Source organism: Seriola aureovittata, chromosome 13 (assembly GCF_021018895.1).
Source record: "Seriola aureovittata isolate HTS-2021-v1 ecotype China chromosome 13, ASM2101889v1, whole genome shotgun sequence".
Taxonomy (NCBI): domain Eukaryota; kingdom Metazoa; phylum Chordata; class Actinopteri; order Carangiformes; family Carangidae; genus Seriola; species Seriola aureovittata.
This window is the reverse complement of record NC_079376.1, coordinates 23,581,723-23,608,063: the sequence shown is the minus strand read 5'-3', so window position 1 is coordinate 23,608,063 and position 26,341 is coordinate 23,581,723. Positions and strand designations below refer to the sequence as shown.

General features: G+C 41.4%; 2 protein-coding genes across 2 annotated transcripts; one reads left to right on the top strand and one right to left on the bottom strand.

Annotated features, from left to right (window-relative positions):
* Positions 1-94: 94 nt before the first annotated feature.
* dapp1 (dual adaptor of phosphotyrosine and 3-phosphoinositides) lies at positions 95-11,682 on the top strand. The gene is made up of 9 exons (XM_056392799.1): positions 95-564; positions 2,688-2,810; positions 3,752-3,885; positions 5,204-5,334; positions 6,287-6,334; positions 6,452-6,514; positions 6,602-6,687; positions 9,554-9,641; positions 10,895-11,682. Exons 1-9 carry the CDS (start codon positions 341-343, stop codon positions 10,916-10,918), a joined length of 921 nt encoding a protein of 306 aa, XP_056248774.1. The 5' UTR covers positions 95-340; the 3' UTR covers positions 10,919-11,682.
* A 1,253-nt stretch (positions 11,683-12,935) lies between these two features.
* Positions 12,936-15,757, bottom strand: lamtor3 (late endosomal/lysosomal adaptor, MAPK and MTOR activator 3). Its single transcript, XM_056392800.1, has 7 exons — positions 15,639-15,757; positions 15,349-15,391; positions 14,896-14,930; positions 14,726-14,784; positions 14,463-14,596; positions 14,027-14,090; positions 12,936-13,297 (listed from the first exon to the last, which is right to left on the bottom strand). Exons 2-7 carry the CDS (start codon positions 15,355-15,357, stop codon positions 13,224-13,226), a joined length of 375 nt encoding a protein of 124 aa, XP_056248775.1. The 5' UTR covers positions 15,358-15,391; positions 15,639-15,757; the 3' UTR covers positions 12,936-13,223.
* Positions 15,758-26,341: the final 10,584 nt, after the last annotated feature.

The following is a 26,341-nucleotide window of genomic DNA, read 5'->3' as shown; positions in this document are numbered from 1 at the left end:
TATGCTTCCACATCTGGACAGATTCCAGCTGTTATTGGCCGAGGAGCTGTAAGATTGTCTGTTTATGCGCCAGAATTGTTCCAGATGTGGAAGTAGCATCTGACAGTCATGCTGGCCAGATTCATGTCTTTACTTGAGATGTGTAATGAAGTCGTCTTGTTGTGTTTGAAATGTTAGAATATTAAACCACATGACCAGATGAGAGTTACAGGAAAACCCTACTTTTTAAAAAAAAAAAAGATGATTGGCTGAACATCATGTGACCATGTTAGGAAACAATGTTTACAAAACCACGTTCCAGGTGAGTGCACCTGTACCTCACGTATGTTAATCGCCGAGAATGTTAAAAAAAAAAAAAAAAAAAGGGGAAACAGACCAAAAACGTCTCAGCGGAGCGTATTTCCTCCCTGGGCGTGTCAGTCCACTTTCACTTCTGCGTAGCTGCTGCTGCTGCTGCGAGTCTCAGACCAGACCAGGACACGAGCACGGAGACTGGGCTGCAGACATGAGCTTCTACAGGTCTGAGTCTGCTGAGGACACGCGGGACGAGCTGGAGACTCTGGGGTAAGACCGGTAACACTGTGACGTCAGGTTCACCTGCTCTAAGAGAAAGGTGAAGGCTTACTGCAGCAGAATATCTAACTGTAGAACTCGCTGTCACCAGAGACTTGTCATTTACTGCTGCTCGGGTCTTGTTGACAGGTTGGACTCGTGATTTACTGTCCGTAGTCAAATATAATGTAACTAAAGGAAATTAGGATGAAACTGTATTAAATGATTTTTTTTGTCGTGTTCCAGTAACAAACAGTTCCTCAGAAACTCTGTAAAACTGGTTCATACAGTTCTAACATCTGATGAAGTAAGACACTGAGTGCTGTCTTTATTAGCGACACCTGAATCGACATTAAGGGAAGAGTTAAACTACAATTCTCCAGTTTATGATTCAGAAAACAGTCAAGGAAAGAGCCGTTTCAGAAACCACCACCTAGACCTGCTAATGAGAGATTTCTTCTGTGTTTTCACAAACGGATTTTAAAGTGTGTTTCAAACAGCACCGAGACTTTAACCCGGGAGTCTGACACACTTTAACTTCCCTTATCTGTCCCTTAACAGTAGAATCCGAAGCTTACATTCAGTTTATTTATTTGTATTTATTCATTTTATTTAAAGAAGTCACACTGGGATCAAGATCTCATTTAAAAGTGAGACCCGAGTACAGACAAATGAAATAAATAACAAAAAGAAATGATTAATAGCAGAAAATTAAATCACATTGTCAGTGATTTTAAATATACATTCAGATGCGTGTTCATATGAACAAATGCACATGTGGTTATATAAGCAGTGATCAGAGTGTACATTTAAATTACATATTAAATATAAGTTAAGATTCCCAACCAGGTAGACAATAAGTTGACGACTTAAACACTCCTAACTGCAAGTTAGAAAAGAGATAACAGTTACATCCCAGGTCAGTCAGACTTTTAATGAAGTTTATGTCTGATTTTCAGTCTGTTCTGTAAGTTATTCCACACTGCAGCAAGATATCTGAAGGCTGCCAAGATTAGTATTTACGGCCGGAGCATATATCATCAGCCAGTTGTTAGAATTTGTATTAAAAGTGGAACGTCTTGGGCACAGGAGCGATGAGAGCTAGTAGATGTGTTGATCTCACCTGGTACCAATACAACCTCCATCATTGTTCTCCGTGTTGAGGACAGTTTTCAGTGTCAAATGAAGAATCTGCAGCTGCATTTAAAACATGTTTTTTTTTTTTAATATTTGGCTCATTTAAGCGACTTCTCCTTTGTATATCTTGTTGTTGTTTCTTGAATTTTTTTCACATCCTCAGTAACTGTTAATGCAAATACTGAACTTTCACATCAGCTTCCTGTTTTGCATCTGTCTCAAAGTCTGAGGTTTGTTTGACGGAAAACTCATCCCTCCATCCTCTGAAGACCCCTGGTTGTATTCTTCTGTAACCTCCCTGCACATATCACCCAGCTGCTGCATGTTAGGCAGAGGAAATAAATCAATAGGATTGCAGGAGGTGACGATATGATCATATCCCTTTATTGTTTTGCTGAATTATTTTGTCCAGCCTGGTGTAGGTCGGTGGTCTGGCTGTGATGGTGTGACAGGGACCTCCACATCACCCTTCAGATGGTCTTGAGTCTGAGCTGATCCCAGTCCACCGGATCAGATCTGTGCACACATGTAGAAACATATCCTTACTAATACTGTAATATTGATTTCACCCCATTGACCAGTCCTACTTGTTGCTGCTTTTAAATGCTGTTTAAAACTAGAATTACCACCACTCAGACTAGTTTCAGATTATGCCCCTGTTTACCCAGAGTCATATGAAATATTAGATATATATTATTGCTGAGTGAAGGCTTTAGTTATGGCTAAAAAAGCATTTTGTGAGATCACACTGACCTTTGACCATAGAATTCTAATCATTTCATACTTGAGTCTCAGTGAATATTTAAGTCAAATTTGAAGAAGTTCCCCCAAGGCGTTATGGAGATATCATGTCCAAGAAAACACATCTTCTCAGACTTTAGAGACAAAGCGTTTGACTTCCAGACTGTTGGATCATGCTGGTGAATCTCTTGAACAGATTGGGACTCCCTCTCAGCTCACCACAATATTACAGGTTATATTTATTTCCTGTGTTGAAGGTGGTACCATTATGACCTGTCCCGCCACGCTGCAGAGGCCCTTCTCTTATCCAACGGCAAAGATGGAAGTTATCTGCTGAGAAACAGTAACGAGGGACCAGGCTGCTTCGCTCTGTCTGTCAGGTCAGTCACTTCACGTGGAGGAAGTGCACCATGGTGGTGGTTAGTTTGACTGATAAGGTGATACAGTACTTCATGAGTACAGACCAAAATGTTTATGTTGCACCAAGTATTGAAAAATGGTACCAAAGGTTGACAATGAATGTCTGATTCATGAACTTCTTTATTTAATCTTTGATCGTCCAGATAACCATGTTGACAGTTACAGATGATTTTATTTAGAAAAGTTTGCGCATGGCTGCTGCTAGAAAACATTTAGAAAACATTTAATACAACCTTTGGCTTCTTTTGTTGAATAAAAAATGAATCATATTTAGATCTATTTTCGTTATTAGATATCCCAATGTCAGCTAAGAATAGAACTCCCCTGTTCTGCCCCAAGCATCAAGTAAAGTGACAAAAACTGCAGTTCCTCTAATGACCACTAGAGTCTGACTCCAACAGTGAGTCAATCCCCATAGACTCCCATGTTAAAATGTCCAACTTTACAGAAATGAACATGCTTACAGCCTGGTACAAAAACAGTTTTGGTCTCTACAGCTAATTTCTTCCTTCATGACAACTGTTTATTTAACTCACCTGTTTACATTTTATTAAGACTTAAAGTTATGCTTAATTGAGGGCGTGGCCTCTTTGAGTGACAGGTGGGTGAGCGTATGATTGCCACAAAAAGGTATGCACCGAAGTCTCAGCTCCACATACGCCCCTCCTCTTTGTCCATATCTGGATTAGCTGGGAGTTAGGGGCGGAGTCAGATACTGCCAAGATGGCAACGGTGGAGCAGCTCAGTCTGAGCTTCAAAACTGCTCTTCAGAAACCCGTGGGTGATGTCACAGAGGCTACGTCCATCTTTATTTAAAGTCTAGTGGAAATGTCCCACTGTGCAGACTGATATTTTTGTAAGAATACATCTTTGACCAGATTAAATGTTGTTTGTTTGTCAGGGCCAAGGATTCAGTGAAGCATTTTCATGTGACACGCAAAGACCACGGCTACGTGTTTGGGTTTAATGAGTTTAGGACCCTCCATGACTTTGTCAACCACTTTGCTAACCAGCCTCTGCTGGGCAGTGACACAGGTACGTAGACATTCAGGATTTTTACATGTTACCAGCTCATGCAATAAAACAATGTGTTGCTCTTTTGGCAAAACAATTATAAGAGTCATGAAATACACTGGATAATAAAGCTTTAAAATCTCACAGGGAAATGTAAGACTCTACTCTGAGGGCAGTTTGTATTTCATTCCATTTAAATGATGCATAGAACCTGAAACCAGTTCTTCCAGTATTAGTGCAAACATGAGGGCTATTGAAGGTTAAGTAGTTACTGCACCGTGTACTGTGGATACTAGATTTAAACGAGAGAAGACATATGAGGTAGTTTGAAGCTTCAACAGTAAAGCTTTATAAATGAATAACGTGAGTTGGCTGTTTCTTCTTGACTGTAGAGAGGGCCAACCCATGATAATATGTCTATAGTCAAGGACATGAAGGTTGACTACACAACAGTTCCGTAGATGAAAGAGACAGAAATAATTCTGTACAAGGAACCAAGTTTGATTTTTGATTTTGAATCAAGTGTTGAATATGAACCTTGAATGATCCTCCTTTACTTCTTCTGTCACCACTAAAATAATAGTAATAATGATAATAAATAGTTTTTGTTTAATTTGTATTATTATAACTGACAAAGGTTGCACCTCCAATTTTCCTACAGCTGTTCCTGGGATCCTTCAATAAAGCAGCAGTAGATGATCTCAGTTTTCTTAGAGGTCTATAGTTAATCAGGGAGTTAGAACTGTAGGTTGGTCCTTGTTCATTAAGGCTTTTGTATCTAAATGTAACAGGAAGCCAGTGCAGAGCAGCTAAAACTGGACTGATGTGCTCTCTCCTCTTGGTTCTGGTTCACAGGAGAGCTGTAGAGTTTTGAATGAGCTGAGTAAAAAGAGCATTACAGTAATGATGTTGGCTTGAAATAAAAGCATGAATCAATCTTTCAGCATCTTTTTGGTTTATAAATGGCTGTAGTTTAGCTGTCCCTAAGGCGGAAAAACGATTTTTTTAGTCACCCGTGGGACTTGAAGTTTAGATCTGAATCCGAGATAAGGTCGAGACTTGTAACCTCAGATTTAATCCAGGTAGTTTTCCCAGGTTTCCCCAAATTGTATCCCTTTATAGTGCTGTCATCATTTGGGATCTGAGGGAAAAGCCGTGTTTCAGTCAAACTAGGACATTTGGGGAAGTAAATTAAAGTCTTGAGATGTTTCAATTATACATGATTACTGGAGGTGACAAGTGGCAACACACCCTGTATTTTTTTTCCAATGCACCAAGAGAAACTCCTCACATATCTGTATAGTTGTTGGGTGTTTTAATGTGTCCCCCCCCCCCCCAGGAACCCTGATTGTGCTGAAGTGTCCGTACCCGTGGCGTGTGGAGGAGCCGTCCATCTACGAGTCAGTGCGAGTTCACACAGCCATACAGACAGGACGCACAGAGAACGATCTCGTGGCGAACGCACCATCGGTATGACAACCCACTGCACACACCTGAGAGCAGGTGACATCAAGAAATACCACAATACCTCAGTGATGTCATGTGACCAAAACAACCCATGTGAGCAGTCACATTCAGCTTAAAAGATAATTCTGAATTATTACAACATAAGTATGATATATATATATATATGTATATATATATACTTTTGGCATCACTTCTAGCTGTATCACTTAACCATGAAGCTGTTGGGGCACCACAAGCTGAAGCTCAGTTTTCAACCACATCTCTCAGTCCTGACCAGTGAGTGGAGTTATTGCTCAGTTGTCGTCTAACTACGCATTTCACCAGTGAGGAGGAGGATGGAGGAAAGGGTTGCTCCGTGTCAGGGGAACACACTGGAGTTCATATGAGAATCCCACCCTGACTTAAGACCTGGACGTCGTTGCTAACTCAACAGGGAGCACCAGAAACGTGATGATGAGAGTGAGTCAAAAGTACGTAACACCCTAAGATCTCTGCTTTCTCTCCGTCTTCCCCTGAGAGGAAGACTGTGGTGGTGTATGACATCATCATAACATCACACGTGACAGCTGTTGAGAACACCACATCAGTGGATCAACAATAATCCTGGAAAAGACCAGACCAAAACCGCTGACAGCATCAACTGGGAGGAGGTCAAAGGTCGTCGACCATGAGTCAGCTGTGAGCGGAGGAAGATCAAGGAGGACGTTCACATCTGACAGCAGAGGTTAACAAACACTGCCACCTGTTATTGTGATGGGATGACTGGACTGAAAGGACCAACAGCTTCATTCACTGATGAACTGTGAGATGTGGTAGAAAAAAAGCTAGTAAGTGGACCTTGAGTAAGATGATTTTTGGCCCAGATCCACGTTGTAATAAACCAGAATTATCTTTAAAAGTGAACGCTGGACTCAGCAGTAGAGTGATGTTTGTATTAACGCTGATGTGTTTCCAGCTGGGCACTAAGGAGGGCTACCTGGTGAAACAAGGAGCGTTCGTGAAGGTGAGAGCAACAGGAAACCTGATGTCAGTTGTTGTGACTGCGGGTGAAATGTTGTGTGACCGTAGCGGAGCAGGACTCCGGACTGATGTTTAACTCTTCTTCTTAACCTTTGTCCAGAACTGGAAACAGAGGTGGTTCACACTCAACAGATATGAGCTCAAGTACTTCAAAGACAATACGGTGAGAGCTGAATCTGCTGTTTAAGTGTCAGCTGCTTCCTGTCACTACAGAATACAGTCTGTCAGCTGCTGTGTGTCTGTGTTGCAGACTGAGGAGCCCATCCGGACCCTGGATCTGAGAGCCTGCTCTGCAGTCCAGTTCGACTACTCTCAGGACAGAGTCAACTGCTTCTGGTGAGTGATGGTCAGTCACTGATCAGAGCTGTGGAGGACCTAACATAAAGAAATGTGGAAGTTAAAACCAACTACACATGACTGTTCCAGCATTCAAAATATGCGGAGACTAGACTTAACTAAACTACACTGAACTGAACTGAACTAAACTAAACTAAACTAAACTAAACTGAACTGAACTGAACTGAACTGAACTGAACTAAACTAAACTAAACTAAACTAAACTAAACTAAACTAAACTAAACTAAACTAAACTAAACTAAACTAAACTAAACTAAAACTAAACTAAAACTTAACTTAACTAAACTAAACTAAACTAAACTACACTACACTACACTGAACTAAACTAAAACTAAAACTAAACTACACTAAACTACACTACACTACACTACACTTAACTTAAACTAAACTAAACTACACTACACTACACTACACTGCACTGCACTGCACTGCACTGAACTTAACTAAACTACACAAAGATGAACTAAACTAAACTTAGCTTAACTAAACTAAACTAAACTAAACTGCTGTTTGGTACAAAGTCATGTGAAATGTTGGAGAAACCGCTGTCAGTCTTCAGATGCAGCCTCTGAAGGATGTGGCCCCTGAGTTGAGACACAGCTGGTGTTTGCTAACAAGTTACGTACTCACGAGCTAGTGAGGGTTGACACACCCACACTGACGAGCTGGAGGTGGTGGTGGTTGCTTGGAGAAGCAGGTGTGGACAGATTTACCAATATTAGCCACGGGATGATGTAATAATGCAGGGGTCAGTCTGATGTGGATTTTACTGGTGAAAGTACAGGATTTAAACAAACACACAAAGGACTGAAACATGTGTAGATGATATAATAAAGAGATAATGTGGATGTAATATTGGCACAAGCACAAACAGTAAAACATGAAGAGAGAGTATACATGAGAGCAGCCGCAGCTCTGCAGTCTGTGTGTTTTCTGAGCTCTACTTCCTCATGGCAGCAAAATCAGACATTTGAGTTAGTTTGTAAAAGAGGAAGTGTGGGGAGGTAAATAAGAGAAGGAAACAGGCGACGGGAAGGAGAAGTGCCCATGAGCTCCCACACCTCACCTTTATACAACATCTAATACTGATCAGTCAGTCATCCAGCCAGACAAGGAAGTGTTGGGTTTGATTTATATACCCCTCCTCCTCCTCCTCCTCCTCCTCTTCCTCTTTCTCTTCTTTCATCCAGCAGGAGTCTGATAATTCTCAGGAACTGAGTCCTGCTATATCATGTCTGTTCTCTCCTGTTGTCAGTGTCATGGACGAAGGCTGAGGTCAAAGGTTAAGCTTTGTGCGCTCTGCATTTTTTCAATTAGAACCTGATTTTATGTCTCTGATGGACCTTTTTTCTATATCCATCTAAATCTATAGCCCCTGAGACTCATGGGTAATATGTAGTTCCTTATATACAATTTTTTGAGGTGTGAAAGTATATTTTTGTTGTTGTTGTTTTATCATCATGGAGATATCAAAGATTCAGCTGCATACACACACACACACACACACACACACACACACACACACACACACACACACACATATATATATCGTCACCTTCCTAAAATAATGGCCTAAGTCATGTTTTGACAAAAATGTTTTTTTTGCCTAAATCACCCCCTCATGATGCTGGCCACCTCTGGTAAAATCGCCTGAATCCTCAGTTGAGGGGAACATGCAATTCTACCCCCGGTTGTATAATGGCCTATGCCAAAAGTGTGACTCTTTTGTTGAGTTTTTTGTGTTTCCTGAAAAACCTGAAAAAATGACTTAGGCCATTATTTTAAGAGGGTGTCGATATATATATATATATATATATAAAGAGAGAGAGAGAGAGAGAGAAAAAGGAGAGAGAGAGCGAAAAAAGTCATGCTGGCTGCTCTGTTGAAGTTAGAGGTCTTGGTCTTACAAACTTGGTTTAAAACAAAGCAAACAGACAGTTAACTGGTATCTTTGTACCAACTCACCACAGGCAGGTTATAAGTTAGCAACGTTAACATTACCGACTGATTCAATCTGTTCTGCATGCTATGGCGCTAGTTAGCATGCAATCTTCTCCTATTTTCACCAAATATATTACAGGCTACACTTCACCAGCTCACCTGGATCACTCACAGCATCAGACCGGTTTGTCCAGGTCTCGTTTTTTTATTCTTATCTTAAGTCCCAGGCACATGTCGTAAAGGACGGGGAAACCTATCATAACGTTTGATGCGAACAAATATTTACACAATTGTGTTCTCTGGTCTAGAGCGGAGCACTTCTACGTTTTGATTGGTTGCATCATAGCTCATTACCATAAAGCTGTTTGGACTCAGACAAACCGCCAACGGTCCTGCTGCTGCTCACTGTACAACAGCACCACAGAGGCCAGAGCGGGTCGGCCGAGGAGGATCTCTGAGTGAGCGGTATGAAGACGTGATGACAGAACCTGGGACAGAATCTAACAACAGTGAGCCTCTGTGTGTGTAAACCTGAGAAACACAGTTTAGCTGAAGCACACCATCATGACATGAAACTGTGCTGAGGTTTCTGGGAATTCACAGATGAAACTGTACGATCACCCTCTGACTCACTGATCTTAAAGGTCAGATCTGGAACTGCTGAAACACATGTTGTTCCGGAGGTAGTTGCTGTGCAGTGCAGCTGTATTGTGTTGTCACACAGAGACCAACAGGTAGAACCAGCAGACAGGAGCAGGGTCCTCTTCAGCGTCTAACGGAAAACGACAAAGAAAATGTTTGGTCCTGTGTCCTCGTTCTCGACTAAACACACATGATGTTCATGTATGACACACTGTGACTTCCTTCCTGTCCCTCCGCTGACTCCATATCTGTGTGTCCACAGCCTGGTGTTTCCGGAGAGGACGTTTTATCTCTGCACAAAGACGGGGGTGGAGGCAGACGAGTGGATCAAGATCCTGAGGTGGAAACTGGTGAGTTTGTTTTTGTCATCAGTAGCTCCGAGGGTCTGAGGGTCTCCACTCTGTAACACAGTATCAACAACTGCTGATAATGTGCAAGGTCCTAACTGTCATGGGGACTGCTGAAAAGCATTCTGGGAAACGAGTTCAGTAGAAGACGAGGCAGGTTGAGGGAAAGTCATGACTCAGTAACAGTGAATCCATCTGTGTCTGAAGGAGGGGTTTACTTTAAACAAGGTATGTCATAGACTTGTGTAATATTAACCCACTTCCTTATTACTGGAAACACCATGTTTCTTCCACCACCATCCTCAGCTGGTTCAAACACAGGATGTGACTTTGATACAACCAGTTTAACTCTTGCTTATTTATACATACACACACGTTCTGTCCCGTTCTCGTTACATCATTCTACCCAGGACGACAAAACACAGATACATATGATTACCTCTAATATAAACATTGAAACACGCACACACACATATTACACACTCACACCATACACATCATATTCTTGTCATTTTTACATCTCTATAACTGTTCTTTTTCTTGTTCTTCTTCTTTTTTTTTAAGTCAACATTGGCTAACTGACAGTGTAATGCTTAGTGCAGTGGTTCTCAAACTTTGTCACATATAGGACCCTGAACTGACGCTAATTACACCACAGACATCCATCTTTTTTGCTTTTAGGTGTTTTATTGCAGAAAGTGACTGAAACAGTCAGATGTTCTGTCACTGTGTTACTTATGGATGGAATTACAGTGAAAATGAATTATTTTTCTTTTTGGCCGGGGACCCGCAGGAACAGACGTTGGGTTATGGTCACCAGGCGTCATGACCAGAATGTCTGTATTTTATATCAATCAAACTCTGGCAAGAGACGTTTGGAGTTTGGACGCTTAACAACACAACTGAAACACAATTAAAATGTTAGCAGGGGTTTGGCGAGACTCCCTGCTGCAGTTTGGTTGATGACACTCGTTCTTCTTACTGTCAGTCTGTTTGTGTTCATAATTGTCTCTTGAATAAGTTGAAATACTGTGATTGTCTCCACTTCTTGGTTTCTGGTATGATACAACACCTGATAGCTGGAAGTCCAATATAGCGGCTGACCTGGTGTGTAGTGAAGCAACGCAAGACGCTGAGGAAATCTCAGAGCAACATTTATTCAACTCAAAGAAGGGATTTGAAGGGAGCAGGAAGTTTGACCTGACTTGATTTCACTGAGTTCCCTTCAGTAGCAGTGACTCTCCGTTTGTCTCCAGTCACAGATACGAAAAGGTCGATGAGATGGACAGACGGGGCCGCCTGCGTGAAGGACGCCGCGTCACCTGGATGATCGGTGAAGAGTAAACTTGACACATTCTCCTGAGTGTACTGACCAGAGACGGGACTCCAGTTCGCTTTATGATGGTTCTCCAGCATGAGGATGATGAGCCTGCAGCTCAGCTTCACTCTGTTAATCTGCTCTGAGTTCAACCACATCAGATACACAGACCTTAGGGCACAACCCTTCTCTCACAAACAGCTGTCAGATGTCACATGACTCAGCTGCTGTCAGGTGTGTTTACGTCCAGTATCCTGCAGGTGACCAGCAGCTATTCTGGAAAGTGTTACATTAAGAGTTAAAGTCTTCACCTGTATGAACAGGAAACATGTTGGATGAAGTGAGCTAAGCTGTGGGAAACGACGTGAGCCATATTGAAGTTTAGTGAATTATAACTTCCTGTTTGCTGTGTACCACTGGATGATCACTGTGGAACTGAAGAGAACTTTAACACCTTCTGGACGTACGGGGAGCTTCTGTTTTCTCTGGTTTCTGAACAGACCTATGGAAAGTATAAAATGATGTGTATCATTCATGTTTGACTGAATTATGACTGATTTCTGACACTGTTGATGTCTGCTGTGAGTTGAAGTTGATGTTTTTGGTAGAGTCTCCTGTCAGCAGCTCCATATTTCCCAGAGAATGTTTGTTCCTTTTATATTTAACATGAAGTTTTACAGTCAAGTTATTTAAAGGACTGGATTAAATATATAACACTTAAACTGACACTGTGTTTGTAGTACTCCCTGACTTCCTGACCCTGTCTCCAAGGCCCTTACTGAAGAGCCAAGTCTTAAACACAGCTCATTCACATGTAGTTTATTTTAAAGAAGCCTCAGTAATTTCCTGTAACAGCTGACTGCAAACACCACTTAAACAGGAGGAAACAGTGCAGTTGTTGGGGACTATTTTCAGTCACAGATTAATTCATATCTGGTGCTGTAGTGCGTTTCCTGCAGCAGGACGGTGTGGGTGTGTTCATGGTGATGAAGAAACATGTCTCCCAGACAACGATGGAGCGCTTATGGCTCAGAGGAAGAAGATATCAGACACTATAGTTGTTGTTCAGTTTGATCTTTTAATAACTACAGCATTTGTTTCACTCCTGTGGCAGGAGAGAGTGGATTTTTTTTAAATACTGTAACAGTCAGCGTTAGATGAGATGAAGCTCAGCTCTATGGTTCCATGATGTCACTGTGTCAACCCTACAGGAGAGTGTGGTGCTGAGGACTGAAGACGAAGGATACACAGTGAGGTCCAGGAGTCTGAGAACAGGAGCCGGTTTCACAAAGATAAACCTTGACAGTGTCTTAGATAAAATAGTCAGACTTCTCATTGACGTCATCTGTAGCACAAAGCAGATTAGTTCAGTTAAACTTAAACTGGACAGTGGTACAATGAATTCTGGGTAAATTAAGACTTTTTTCAACATACAAAGAATGGCAGAACAAGGAACGGCATCCAACTGCTGAACTCCATTTACCCCAGCAGAAAAATGTTTGTCTACTGGAAGAGTTACAAGTACGTTTTACTTGAAGAGTGAAACAATAAAAAGAAAATTCTGATTCGGAAAATTGGCTGCTCTCTCCAGAAGAATGTTAGCAAACCACATGCATGAGCCACATTTTCCTGTTCTTTTGTTGTTGGGTCAGTGCAGGCATCACTGGTTGATACCATGGCAACATAGACCTGAGTTGGCCTCAGGCTGAGGTGTCTAATGTGTTTGGCTTGAAATTAGTCAGTCATTATTCTTTATTTTTAACAGCTCCAAGTGGCAGCAGGAGTTGAATTCATAAAAGCCTCATAAAACCACATGTAGCTTTAACCTATAACACAGGATCAGTGTCACATTGAGAACAGCTGCAGACAAACCTCAAACAAAGAAATGAGCTGTGTGGAGAAACCGACCTTTACCTGAAGACCACAAAACAAACAATATGTATTTTAAATCAAAACAATGAAAAACAAAGGGAGACCAGTTTAGGTGCTGAAATTAAACATTTATTCAGACGAGCTCAGTCTTAGCAGTGAAGATGAGAAATGATGGAGAGTACCTGAAGTCTATAGAAAACAGCAGGAAGTTAAGTCAACAGAGTAAAGTTCAACCATGATGTAAACAGGTCTGAAGATGTGAATACTTCCAATCATCATGTTGAACTGACAGGATTTCCCACAGGACTTGAATGCACCATTAGAGATGGAGAGACAGTGAGCAGGATGTGATCCAGATGTGGTCCAGAGGGGGGGACAGCCTGGTCTGTTGGAGCTTATGTCACCTCCACCACCTGCCTCAGCTCCTCTATTAGTGGAGCCAGCTCCTTCTCCAGACTCATGATGATCCCTGCAGACACACAGTATACTGCTGTCACTGCACCACTCAACAACACATGAACTTGTGGAAACAGCTCAGCATCAATATAGGGTGAACTGTGATGACCCCTGACCTCTGATGACATCACCAGCACAACACATCCGTTCTGCACACAGACACCTCAGAACTTGGCTACAGGGGGCAAATTTACACTCAGTGAGCAATGAACACTGTTGCCTCTTTAGACCTCTACTGTCAGGACGTGTCCCTACAAGAATATTTTAGCAATATTAAAGGGTTGAAATCGACAGCAAGTGAACTGCTCTTTGTGCTTTAATGTTTGACGCAATGCAATGACGTTTTTTTGCCGCCGATACTGATACCCATCACCTATGAGTGAGATACTGTGCAATCCCAATCATCTTTGGCAGACATTGCAGATGGCGTACGTTATATCAGTCTCACACACTTTATAAAAGTTCCACACGGCCGACATGTTGTTTTGTTTTGGTGTCCTGTCGCGAGCCAGCACAGTGAACAAGGTGGGAGGCGGGACTACACGCCACAGCACACAGTGCTTCTCTCAGCCACAGACAGCAGAGTATTAACCACAGGTGATCGGTGATCAGTGACTAGAAGCATTAATGCCGATCTACCTATCAAATATTTTTTATCAAAAATGACCATTAATGATTGGCGACCGATCCATCGGGCATCCCTAACTGTTACAGTGGACAATGGTGACTGAAGAGATTTTACCTGTGTTGGCGTTGCTACTGGCGATGAAGCTGATGACCAGTGGTAACCGATTGAACTGCACAATCTGTTCAACACAGAGACACAGCAAACAGGTGAGGACCAAAACCAGGCGCACTCATAGTAAAGGGGATCACTGTAAGATTTTCTACAAATATTACAAGCAGAGGTCGGTCAGTGACCAGCTGACAGCATCCTACAGCTGAATGTGAGTCTAAGAACATGTTCACAGCTGATTTGAGGGGTTCAGTCTATGATCCAGCTTTAATAAGTTTACAGGACATCAGAATAATGAACAAGCTGTTTAGTATGTTTTAGTTCTAAATAAACGTGCCATCAGTCATAATACATCATGTTTGAGGTGGTTGACACTGACCTGAAAGGTCCATCATTTAAATCTATGATGCATGGAATCATTACTGTGGAGCAGGTGTCTGACCTGGTAGGTGTTGTAGTAGCAGATGATGCTCTTGTTCTTGGAGAGGCCCAGCTTGCTCCCCTGATCTGTGGCCAAAGCAAACGTGGACAAGAAGCCAGGTCTCAGAGCGTGGACCGGGGCGTTGTCATTGGCAACTGCAGTGACACAACAGCAACATTAACAACAACTGCCTGGGAGTGAAAGGCTCAGAAAATTTTACTGTAAATATAAACTACAAAAGGCAGGACTTAAGGGTTTATTATGATTCAGAGATGCTTTCTCACCTTTGATCACCGGGACACCGTCCCTGTCTGTCACTACTATAGCATGAAGACCATCAACACTGAGGGAGAGGAGACAGCAGATTTCACTGCTGAAGCACTAAACATTCACATTATTTCATTGTGACATGTGACACAGCTTTAACATTAAATGTAAATTCAGCCATACTCACCTTTGCAACTGTTTGTACAGGTATCTCTTCAAGTCCTACAAAGAAAAATATATCAGGTAAAAATGACTGAGGTAGATTAGCTTCTACAGCGACCACCTGACTGACGAAGACACCGAAGGGACACCTCCAGTAAGCTACAGTTTGGTGGAGTGTTCTTTAGTCCAAACCTCATTAAAAAGATCTGTCAGTCTAACGCCATCTTGCTCATAGTCACTTATGAAACACTTAGACACAGAGTCTGGTGAAGTTAGTGCCACACATAAAATCCAAGCTAGCTTACATAAAATCACTTTTGTACTCAAGCTGTATATTGTTGAAATGTTTAGGCACTACATATATGTAATATATATATATGCATATATGCGTTTGGTTTTGTTGTAAAAATTAAAAAACGTGATGTGAATGAAGAGCAGAGGCTAACAGGCTAACAGGAGGAACTAAGGCCGTACTCACATCAGCCATGGCGGCCAGTGTTTGTCACCCAGACTCTCTGCAGCTGCAGGGACAAAACAAGCTTCATTAAATTTCATCATTGACAGAGTGACTCAAACTGTCTGTTAATATAACCGTGGGTTCCCTAAAATGGATTAGAGCATGCTAACAGGTTAGCTACTTAGCAAGAAAAGTGGCGAGATTCAGCTACTTCCTTCTAATTAAACCACTGACAGTTTGAGTTAAACTCGCGAGCTACATTAATGTGACATTTCTAAATTTAAGAATTAAACAAGAGCAGCTTTACTTACCTTCTCTGAATCCTTTTACTTGACTTCTCCACCTACAGCTACATACCAGACAAAAGCAGAAATCACATGACAACTTGTTTTGTTTCCGGCTCCTGAAGAAGTGTTCAGGGAAGTCCGTGCTGCGCAGCGTTGGCGCATCGCGTCACGCGCATGCTCAGTACGGTTAGAGAGAACCGTTCTATGTAGTAATCAGGTGCTGGAGGCTACGGTTGGATGGCACAGGACTGTGGTCCAATAGTTTGTTTTCCTTAGGAAGAGATTTTTCTCTAGTGTGTTTTATTCATTAGTCATACATATTTGATACCAGTGCCTTGGTTTGGTTTTATTTTTGTTGGGGACATTTTTTGTCAGGTGGCTAAAATAATTTCCATTTTATTCTACTTTATATTTCCACTCCTACAGGAGAGGGAAATATTGTACTTTCTACTACACTACATTTGTTTGACAGCTTCAGTTACTTGATGAAGATTTTACACTATGATTAATATAACAAGTCATTTACCCCTCTAAACTTCTGACATGGTTTCATTCCAGTAAATATTAAAATGATATAGCTCAGAGAAAATCATCATCATCTACAAACAGCAGACATTACATTAAATAAGCAAGATATTGTCAGGACTATAACATTCACTGAAGCACTTGCACTGTACTGGGTTCCCTTTCGCCCCAGGGAAAAACTCAGTTTTCATAATATAATTAACACTCTGGGTGTATTTAGAATTGCTGAATTGTGGTGTGTTGTGTCAGGAAAGTTATTGTTAAGAGGGTATGTCAACCTTCACTTGCCACTAAATGGCCAATAAGTTTTCCCCTGACCTGTCCACAAGCACGGCCATTGTGCATAATATCTGTATAAAGCTCTGCCAGAGTAAATACAAGCACTTCCATGTTTCCTAGCACGGCACTGCTCTCAGTTTTAAATTCTTTAGTTTTAGTTTTAGTTTTACTAATTTACAATTTACAACAGTCCAATGTCCAAATCCACAATGCCAAAAGTAATATTTATTTTTTCTCAGTTTACTGTTCTGTTGGTCTGTTGTGAAACATGTTGCTGTCCCCAACCTCTTTTCTTCACTGAGTTTAGTTCATGTTGCAGTAAAATATTCTGCATGTTGTTTTTCTCCAAGGCCAAGGTCTCAATTTGAAGCTTTAAATCTTTTATTGGAGAAGCAGTACTTCCTCTTAGAGAGGAGAGATGGAGCATATCTGTTTCTGTGGTAACAGAGGGACAGCAGATAAGGTAACTTTCATGGTGTGGAAAAAGTTTTAAAATTAATGTGAACATTAACTGTACTTGAATATTACGTCAGAGTAAAAATTATCTTTATGTTGGGAAAATTGAACTGACACGAAAAATAATTTCATACTATGACACGATCGGTTGTTCACTGTGAGGCCTGACAAATGTGATTGCAACATCACTTTCCTCCCTCATTTCCTCATCTGGTTCACTGGAGATTTCAGTCGGGCTAAGATTTATTCTCTCACTAAAAAAAAGACAGGACAACTCTTTCAGGGTTTAGGCACGAGTGGACAGATTTCAGTAAGTCTCCTTACTGCCATGATGATGTCCGGCACTCTTCTTTTGGTGCTTCATTGATAGAGTCTGGAAAAAATTCACGACCAACACTGTGCGCAGCTACCACGCACACCGACTGTGTGTGCTGTGTCGCTGCTCCCGCCAGCTCTATCTGTCTACATAGAGTTTGCCTTGTACAATGGCCATCAGCAAGCTGCTCGAATGTTGGATTTCTTTTCATTATAAATTCATTTGTGGTTTATTTTTGACAGAAAATGTAACTTCATATTCAGATTCAGCCTACATACTGAAACTATATTGGAAGGTGTCAGTTTAAAGGGAGAATGTTTGACACTATTTCACTGCTGTGTGTCTGTTCAGGTGAAGTAGTCAGATGGGTTAAAGGTCTTTTGGTGGAAAAGTTTGGTATTTATTTTTATATATGCTCTATATGGTTTGATTTCATAATTACAGTTTATTATGACACTATATTTAACACTAATGGTGGATATTCGTCTGCATGTTATTTATTCTGTCTGAAAATATTTTGATGAATAAAGATTTTTTGTGTATTTTTTATGCACACATTGAAAATGTGCCACCATTTCACCATATCCCAGTACTCCCTGATGTGTCTGTCCAACAACTCATGAGGAGCAGTAACAGTAAAACCAAAATAACTAACGGTTCAGGTAGTTGGCTATTGAGCACTTAAACATACAATCTGTAACTTCTGCCTCTAGGGGTTTCTCAATCAGAACATTAACAAAAGATGGATCATGGGAGTTGTTGTCTTCACCATCATTACCGTAAGCTCTTCCTGGTTTGGATTCCTTCAGTGTCAGTGGTACGGAGGACAGAGACTCAGGGAAGAGTTGGAGCTAAGATTGATGCTAACCTTTGTTCTGGTTGTTTCTCTGATAACTTATGAAGCAGACGTTCAGCAGGTTTTTACCAGCAGCTGAATTATCCACAGAGGTTTCCTCCTCTCCATAACAAACACACCAGGGGATTAAAACCAGTGGAAACACTGAATCAAGCAGTTTCACTTTAAAAACCAGAGATTCAGCGACGCTCTTAAGTGACACAGGACAGGACGTCTCCAGCAGCTGGGAGCTGAGCTGTTTAACTTTTCCTCAGCTTGTTTCTCTGATAACTTCAGATCCAGACGTCCGACGACTAAAATCCTTCATCTGGTTAAAATATAGAGCTGAAAACCACCAAGGTGTCAAAAGTGTATGTGGCTTAACACTAGATAAAAGTCAATGTTGAGCTTCTGTCAGACAAACACACTGACACATGATCATAGAGGATATAATGTCATTGACAGGTGACCAAATGACACATACCATTACCATGATTAAAATCACAGATTTCTCTGGTTTGAGAATTGATGGAAATACTAATGTAAGAACACAACTCAACAACTTTTAGAACATAGGTCTAGTTGTTTTGAGACATTTTAACTGGACTCTGTGAATGTTATCTGAAAGTTCTGTGTTCTGTGTTTTAAAGTCTGTCTCCAACAGGTTTGTTTGTTGCACTGTGAGACTGCTGAAAAACAGGCTGGATTTTGATCTTTACATTCCAGAATGGATCATTAATAAGCACCCCAGTGTTCACTTGAGACACCACACAGGTATCTGTAGATGGGGGTATCTCATAAATACAGTGATAAGTTCATTAAATGACAGTGGTGTCATTTTCAGTCACTACAGTAGAGGGCACCACAGCGTCAGTTTAAAATGTGAACTTCTCTCTGTCTGAGTGAGAACGGATCACTCTCATGTTCAGCAGTGATTTGACATGAGGGAACGTAAATCTGACAGGAAGTTGTTTATGGTTCCACTTCTCCTCTTCTATGTTACCAACACACTTGGTTGTTTCATTGTACTTGTTGCCGAAACTTTACTGTATAAGTTCTATTATTATGATGCTCTAAGCTTTAAGTATATAAAAGCAGAACAGTCAGTGTGTGAACACAGTCCACAGAGCTGCTCTGCGTTCAGAGGAATAAAAGGAACTCATTCCTCACACCATCTCCATGATGTATGAGGGTCTGAGCAGAGTCTGACACCTGCACAGTCAGTGATACTCTGCAGACTAGCTGCTTTAAGAGGGAGGGGGGGCAGGCGGGAGGGCTGGATGTCAACAAAGAGCAAAGTGATATTAACAACAGCTAACTTCTAAGGTACTGGTCCAGTCAGTCAGGTGGATCCAGTCCCTCAGGTGCTGACAAGGTCTGAGGCCATGATCTCTGTGCTGTGGAGGCAGCACAGAGACGGTGGAGGCGGTGACAGCAGAGTGACATTTACTCATTTACTAACACTGCTGTATGGTAACAGTGTTGTTTTATCACTTAATCCTTCATTTTGGCCGAACAGAGACTCTTGTGAGACTCATGTGAAAGAGAAAAGTGAAAAGTTAAATGATTACGCATAAAACTACAATCTCCGCCTCCTGGTTGTTTCCTCCACCAATCAGGCAAGTTACAGGAAATATAGTCGCAGTCTCTCACTGCATTCAATGATGGCCAGAAGTTGTTTTGCAGAACATTATGATGTCACAGTGAAGTTGACCTTTGACTTTTTGGAAATAAAATGTCATCACCTCCTTTTATCCTCATAATTTAAAATAAATAAAGTTAAATTGTGTCATAATTAGTTAATGAATGTGTGAGTTATGGTCAAAAACATCAAAATGTCATCAGTTGTCAGTCATACAGATTAGGTAGTCTATGTATTTTCTTGCATGTAAATGTATTTTATGTAAGTGTGTTATGTCAAAGTTATTTTATTGTTTTGTTGTTTGTTTGTTTGTTTTTTACCAGATAAATAGTATAAAGTATAAACAGAAATGCCCACACAGTGTGCTGCAGCTGCTCCTATTTTTGGCGTTTGTGGCCAAAGAGCTCAGTTTGAACATCTGCTTCTCCAGATGATGCTTTGCAGATTTCAGACACTGGTTTATGTGAAGAGGACACAGGTAAGATTTCCTCTAAGACTGTTACTCTAGGACTGATGGCTGGAACAGCCAATCAGGAGCAGGCCTCATTAGACCCTATGAAAATTCCCTAAACCTGCGTTTGCTGTGTGCTTGTCATCTGGGGTGCGCAGAGTGTGTGCCACATGTATTCCAGTAGATAAGACGTGGGCCCAACGCTACCGCCCCACCCCACTCGCTGTTATGTCGCCGCCTCCACATGGTCAACTCCTTCTTCTCCTGCTCCTTAAAGTGGCACCATCCAAGTTATTTCCCAGTCCCACCATCACGTCACGTATTGGCTGATATGGAGTTTACCCAAACCTTTGCATGTTATATCTTAGTTACTGTACAGAAAGGATATATGTTTGTTTGACAGAGGGGGAGGGGAGGGGAAGGACAGACCCACAGTGGGACTGTGAGGACCAGGTCCAGCCTGTCTTCTGACTGGACTGGTTAAAGCAAACAGATCCTCTGGCTGAGCAGTCCTCTGAAGACAGGCTCTTCCTGGGCCCCGTGAGGCTCTGCTGTTACTTTAAACTCTTCCAGATGATTTATGGCTCTGTGCTCTCAGGGACTCACTGCTGCTCACCGTTCATTCAGCAGAGTTCAGGCTGACTGTGAGCCATCGCCAACCAGAGCTCCCCTCATGACACCCAGTCTACTGCAGGTTAGGTTAGGTTCGTTCATTTTCAGAGTCCAGAGGGTTTATGGACTGAAGTCATGCAACAGACAAACACTGATGTTTATAGACCAGCTGATGGCTGATAATACAGGGTTTACACTTTATCTGCCACTGAGGTCCTCTGTATTTATGTGAGGACTAGCAGGGACTTTAGATCCTACAGATACTGTGGACAGACAATTGTTTCTATTATTTAGATTATTGATTATTTTGTTTATCAATGATGAAAGACTGAATAACAAAAACACCCTTCTGTATAGTTCAATACAGTTCAACAGCTTCACACACTATATAAATCACAGTGAAAGAGTCTCTGGAGACACGTTTTTATACCTGGTGGTGATGGAGGTGTGGAGAATCTGCTCCAGACTGGTGTCTGTTGTGGTTGGTTTATGATTCTAGCTCACAACATCAGCTACATCATAAACACACAGACTGTTATATCACACAACACCTTCACACTGCTCCTCTGTAGGAATATAGGCTGAGGTCCAGCAGGGCACGTTCTGAGGTTTAGAGGTTTGACTCTTTTTTACGTGTGAAGATTGTTGGACGCAAACACAGAACAAAAAGGTAATTCGATGATGAAAAAACATCTTTCAAATCAGAAGTAAGAAACTCAGGAACAAAAACTGGAGCTGGCAGACAAACAGACAACAGACAAATTGACAAAGACCACTGGGAGAATAGAGACTAAATAACAAGGGGAGCAGGTAACAAGACACAGGTGTATGGCCTTAGGCCAGATAATCACAATAGAGGGGAAACTGGACAGAGATAAGAAGTGAGGAGTAGCAACCATGAGACACTCAAGGGAAGTAATTTCAAAGTAAAACAGGAAATCAATATCCCCTCAGAGCAGACCATGACACTGTTTATTAAAGGAATAGCTCAGCATTTTGAGGAAATACTGAGAGTGAGATGAGAAGATGGATATCATCTCATGTGTATGTGTTACATATGGAACTGGGGTCTTAATGCTTTTTAAAAAATAATATTAGACTATAGTCACACAACTACACTAACTCAAACAGACCTTTAACTAATAAAGCTTACAGAATACCCATAGACTAGCCTACATCGTCTGTTTAAGTGAAAACAAACCACGTCTCTGTGTGTAAATCCAGACATCTACATTATCAGTGACCAATCACTGCCTTTCTAATTATCATACAATAAAAACCAGCAGACAATAATCGGTTGTGTATTTTGGGAGAGTTGAGGAGTTCAGCGTCGTGGTCTGAGGCCACAGCAGCACTGAACACATTTGGATGAACTGAGCCAAACTAAACAGTCAGCTGTTTTCCTTAAGCCTGGTGTAGGCCTGGTGCTGCTCCAGCTGCTGTTAGGAAACAAGGTGAAAGATAAAGAAGTCCTGCTGAAAGTAAAGAAGACAGGAGCCAAGACCTGATAGTGCTACAACTCATCCACACACAGAGCAGGTTCTTCTCTGTTACTTACCCAAATTAACTGGGGATCAGACCAGGAGACCACAGTCCACTTCTCTCCGGTAAAACTTCTGAGTCCCTGAGTGAAAACAAAGATTATAGAAGTTAATATTATAGAAGTTAATATCAAAAAGGTAAAAGACTAACTAAACCTCCACAGACACACAAAGACCATTAACATGAAATAATAAACTACTTATTGATCCTAAAACATATCTCTACAACAACTAATCCTCCATTGTCTCACTGCTCATGAATGAACACCAGTGTTTGCTAACATTAGACCATTTTATATTGGTAATGAGATGTCAAGCTAACAATGGAAATGAAAGGGTGTATATAGTTATATAGCTATATAGTTAGCTACTGCTATTACTCTTATGTAATTTGCTTGTACAACACAAAGGAGGCATGCAGACTACATGATTAGCTAATGTGGTATGGTCCAAATTAGGGGTGTCTGAGGTTGTAATACAAGATCCAGGCATGAATGTGGGAAATAAAAATAAACTATAGCCTGGAGTTTCGTCATAATGCTGATAACATCCTGTGGTAACACTGCTTTTATTTATGTATTTATTTCACCCTTTTATATATTTTGCAGTTAGAATAGTTTGTGGTTATTCCTGTTTGCACCTCTCACATGTCAGCAGTGCACTGACGTCCTGACAACCAAACTGCAGACAGCTCCACTGAGGTGTTAATAAAGTTTTAAGTCTTGAATCTAACCCTAGCCCTAACCCTGCTGCAGAACAACAGCAGAGCTGAGCTTTAAACCAAATGTGAAGATCTAATACAGACTTTGAGGCAGGAGCATGATCCAAGTCCTGTCACTCACTGTCACCACCGGAGGCAGTGCAACAGCTGTTCACAGTGTGTTAATATTTCTGATTATTATGATATATTATTAAATATATTATTATATCAATATTTGATTACCGCTCCTCTCTGAGCTTCATCCATTCATCATTCCCTAACACAACAACACAAACTCACAGAAGGAGTGTATATGGACAGACTGAATGAACAGTAGACCTGATGAGGAGCGAGCTTTCAGCACAAACCACATGGTCTTCACAATGCTGCTTACAGTTAAAGGACCAAACCAGAGCTGGTGAATGTTGTAGGAAATTTACTGCAAAACAACATCATTTAGACCAATGTTAAACTTTATCCAGAGTACGCTGTGCTGTTGTTGTGTCCTGTAAGTTAACATAGTAACTGTGTGTACAAATATTCACTGTATATTGTAGTGATGTCAACAAGAAAAACAGACATGAGGATAACTGTAGTTAATGACCTCACTGTAAGTTTCACATTAATCTTATAGTTGGATTTCATCATACTGAGGTGTACTGAGTAAACATTGTTTCCTGGATATATGAAACAAACATGGTGACATTATATAAATCATGTTATACTTTAGAAAATCGCTACTAATGTAAAATTTATGCGGTTTCTTAGGGCTGAAACACACCAGACTTTTAAAAGCATCGATATCTGTCATATCTTGTTTGTAAACCCTGGTGAAGAGAGGCTGTAGATATCCTGACTGTTCCTCAGACATTATTTACTGTCATGTTTCTCAGCCGCAGCTCCTTCCATCTGAACCACTGCTGCTCTGAGGTCTGTACTCTCTCTCAGGGCTGCAGCTCTGTCTGAGAGTTACAGTGTGAAACTATCTGACATCTTGATATGTTCAACCAAAACCTTTCTGCACATTCCTTTAAGATCTCCATCACCCTCCGTAATTGTCCTGCTGCAGAGTGCTGTGGCCTCGGTCGCACCATCATGTCTCACATCAGCTGTGATGTCAGGTTCCTTCAGCTCATGTCATTAGCAGCAGCAGCAGCAGCAGCAGCAGCAGCAGGCTGTGGAGCAGCATGACTTCTGAGAGTGTTTCCCTCCTTTGCAGTTGTGGTTAGGCCTTAGCTTAGGAGATGGTTCAGGTGTAGCACAGAGAACTGTCTGGGACTGGAGTGAGGTTCTGATCAGGTTCATGTCATAGAAATAATTTGAACTCATCAGCTTTACAGTTTTGAACCAGGGTCTTTGGTATTTTGAGCAATTAGTTCATGAAAAATAATGAAGCTGAATTTAGACTCCTTCTAATAGCAGCAAATAGTTTAACAGTGACAGAGTGGCCACTGGGAGACCTGGGACTTTTCCAGATGGGCTGCTACACAATAAATGAGTGTTCCCTGTGTTAGACAGCTAACAAGTTTGTCCAGAATGCTGGTTTGCATGTTATATCGCTAGTTAGCATGCAGTCCCCTCCTGTTTTCAGTGTCAGTGACACCTTTGTCCCCGTAAACAAACAGGGACAAGGCATAAAAGAAGAGGAAATCCCACCACTTGATCACCAGTTTCTTTGCAGGTATTTGATCATAAACCAGCGTTGGAGAAATTAAGATTCAGATGTAGCTCCTGAAGCTCACAACAAATGATCACCACAGTTATCACAGTTAATCCTGTGGGGAACATGAACGTCTGATCCAAACTTCATGACCACGCATCCAAAGGTAGTTCTAACATTTCAGTCTAGACCAGAATGGAGTGACACTGTCAGGACAGTTGGTCTTGTACAGTGGGAGCAGTGCACTGTGGGAGTTTATTAGAAGGCCTGAGCTCTGTGAGCAGAGTCCAACAGAAGCCGAGGAAACGACAGACTGATGCTGTTTTAATTGAACCATCATGTGTTGAAGTGAAGCAGCCTGAGTGAGGGCCTCACTTCTACATTAGCTCGGCAGTATCAGTATTACTGCGCAGATTAAGGACATTAAACTCTGTAATTGCTCTAATTGGAGTTATTTGTAAAATAAATAGCATGGAGCTGCCATTAAAATGCCCCAGGAGCATTTAGTGTGAGATGAATTTGATAAAGAGGCTGCCTCTGCGTTTCCAGCTCTCTATAAATGATCCAGAAAATGTCCTAATGAAGAATACAGGTGGGAAAATCATTATGTGTCCCGGGGGTCTCACTACCACTTCATGTAGGGAGAGGTGCTCTGTTTGTGGGTGACTGGGAGAGAAAACACCGCCAGCTAATGACCTCTCTCTGAGCAACCAGCATGGCTGATTGAGGCCTAACGAACCCCTGAAGAGCTGGTTTGATTCTGGGGTTCAGTGGCTGACTGCAGTCCAACATCCAGAGAACAACACAGCGGAGGAAATAACACGTGTGCTACATGTGATCATTTTACTGTAAATGACGAGAGGGAGCAAGAGGAGGCTTCTGTGGAGGGGCCACCAACAGAGGACCCCGTCAAGTTAACATCTGAGGAGAAACTGAAAGCTAATCAGCAGCAGTCCCATGATTCATTTAAAAAAAACAACAATCTGTGATTTGTTTTGTTTTGTGGTCTGTATTAGAGTTCTGCAGGAATGAGTCCTTGAACCTGGAATTTAGTGGTATTTTATCACTTCCTGTTCCCTCATCCCAAAGTGTCTGGCTTTGCTGAATGTGTTTTAGTTAGATGACTGAAATAAGGTCTGTGGTTAACACAAGCTCATGTTTTATTCTACGACATAAAATATGTCAGTAAATATCCCAGTGGTGAATTCTTTAAGCTTTTACGTCCCTTAAAAGAAGTTAAACGTCATCACGTTGAACATGAAATCAGATCTACTCACCAGTCCACCTTCACAGCCTCGCTGGGTTTAAACAAACTGGTTCTAACCGTGTCAGAGGAAAGGCTTTTATAGAAAAGATAAGAGCTCAATCAAATTAGTTGAAGTTTAGTGGTGGTGACGGTGAAGTCATGTGACCGTGGTGTAGTTGGTTTATAGCTTAACTTTATCCACTAAAATCAAATCAGTTCATCCTTGAGTCCATGTGAACATTAGTGCTAAATTTAATGAAATTCCCTCAATATGTTACTGAGATATTGTGTCGCATCGTGACCTTGAACTCTGACTCCTTCGACCACCAAAATGCGATCAGTTCGTCCTTTAGTCCTAGTGAATGTTTGTGCAAAATCTGAAGAACTTGCGTCAGGATGTTACTGAGATATCACGTCCACAAGAATGGGACAGACAACCTGAAAACAATATGCCTCCAGCTCTG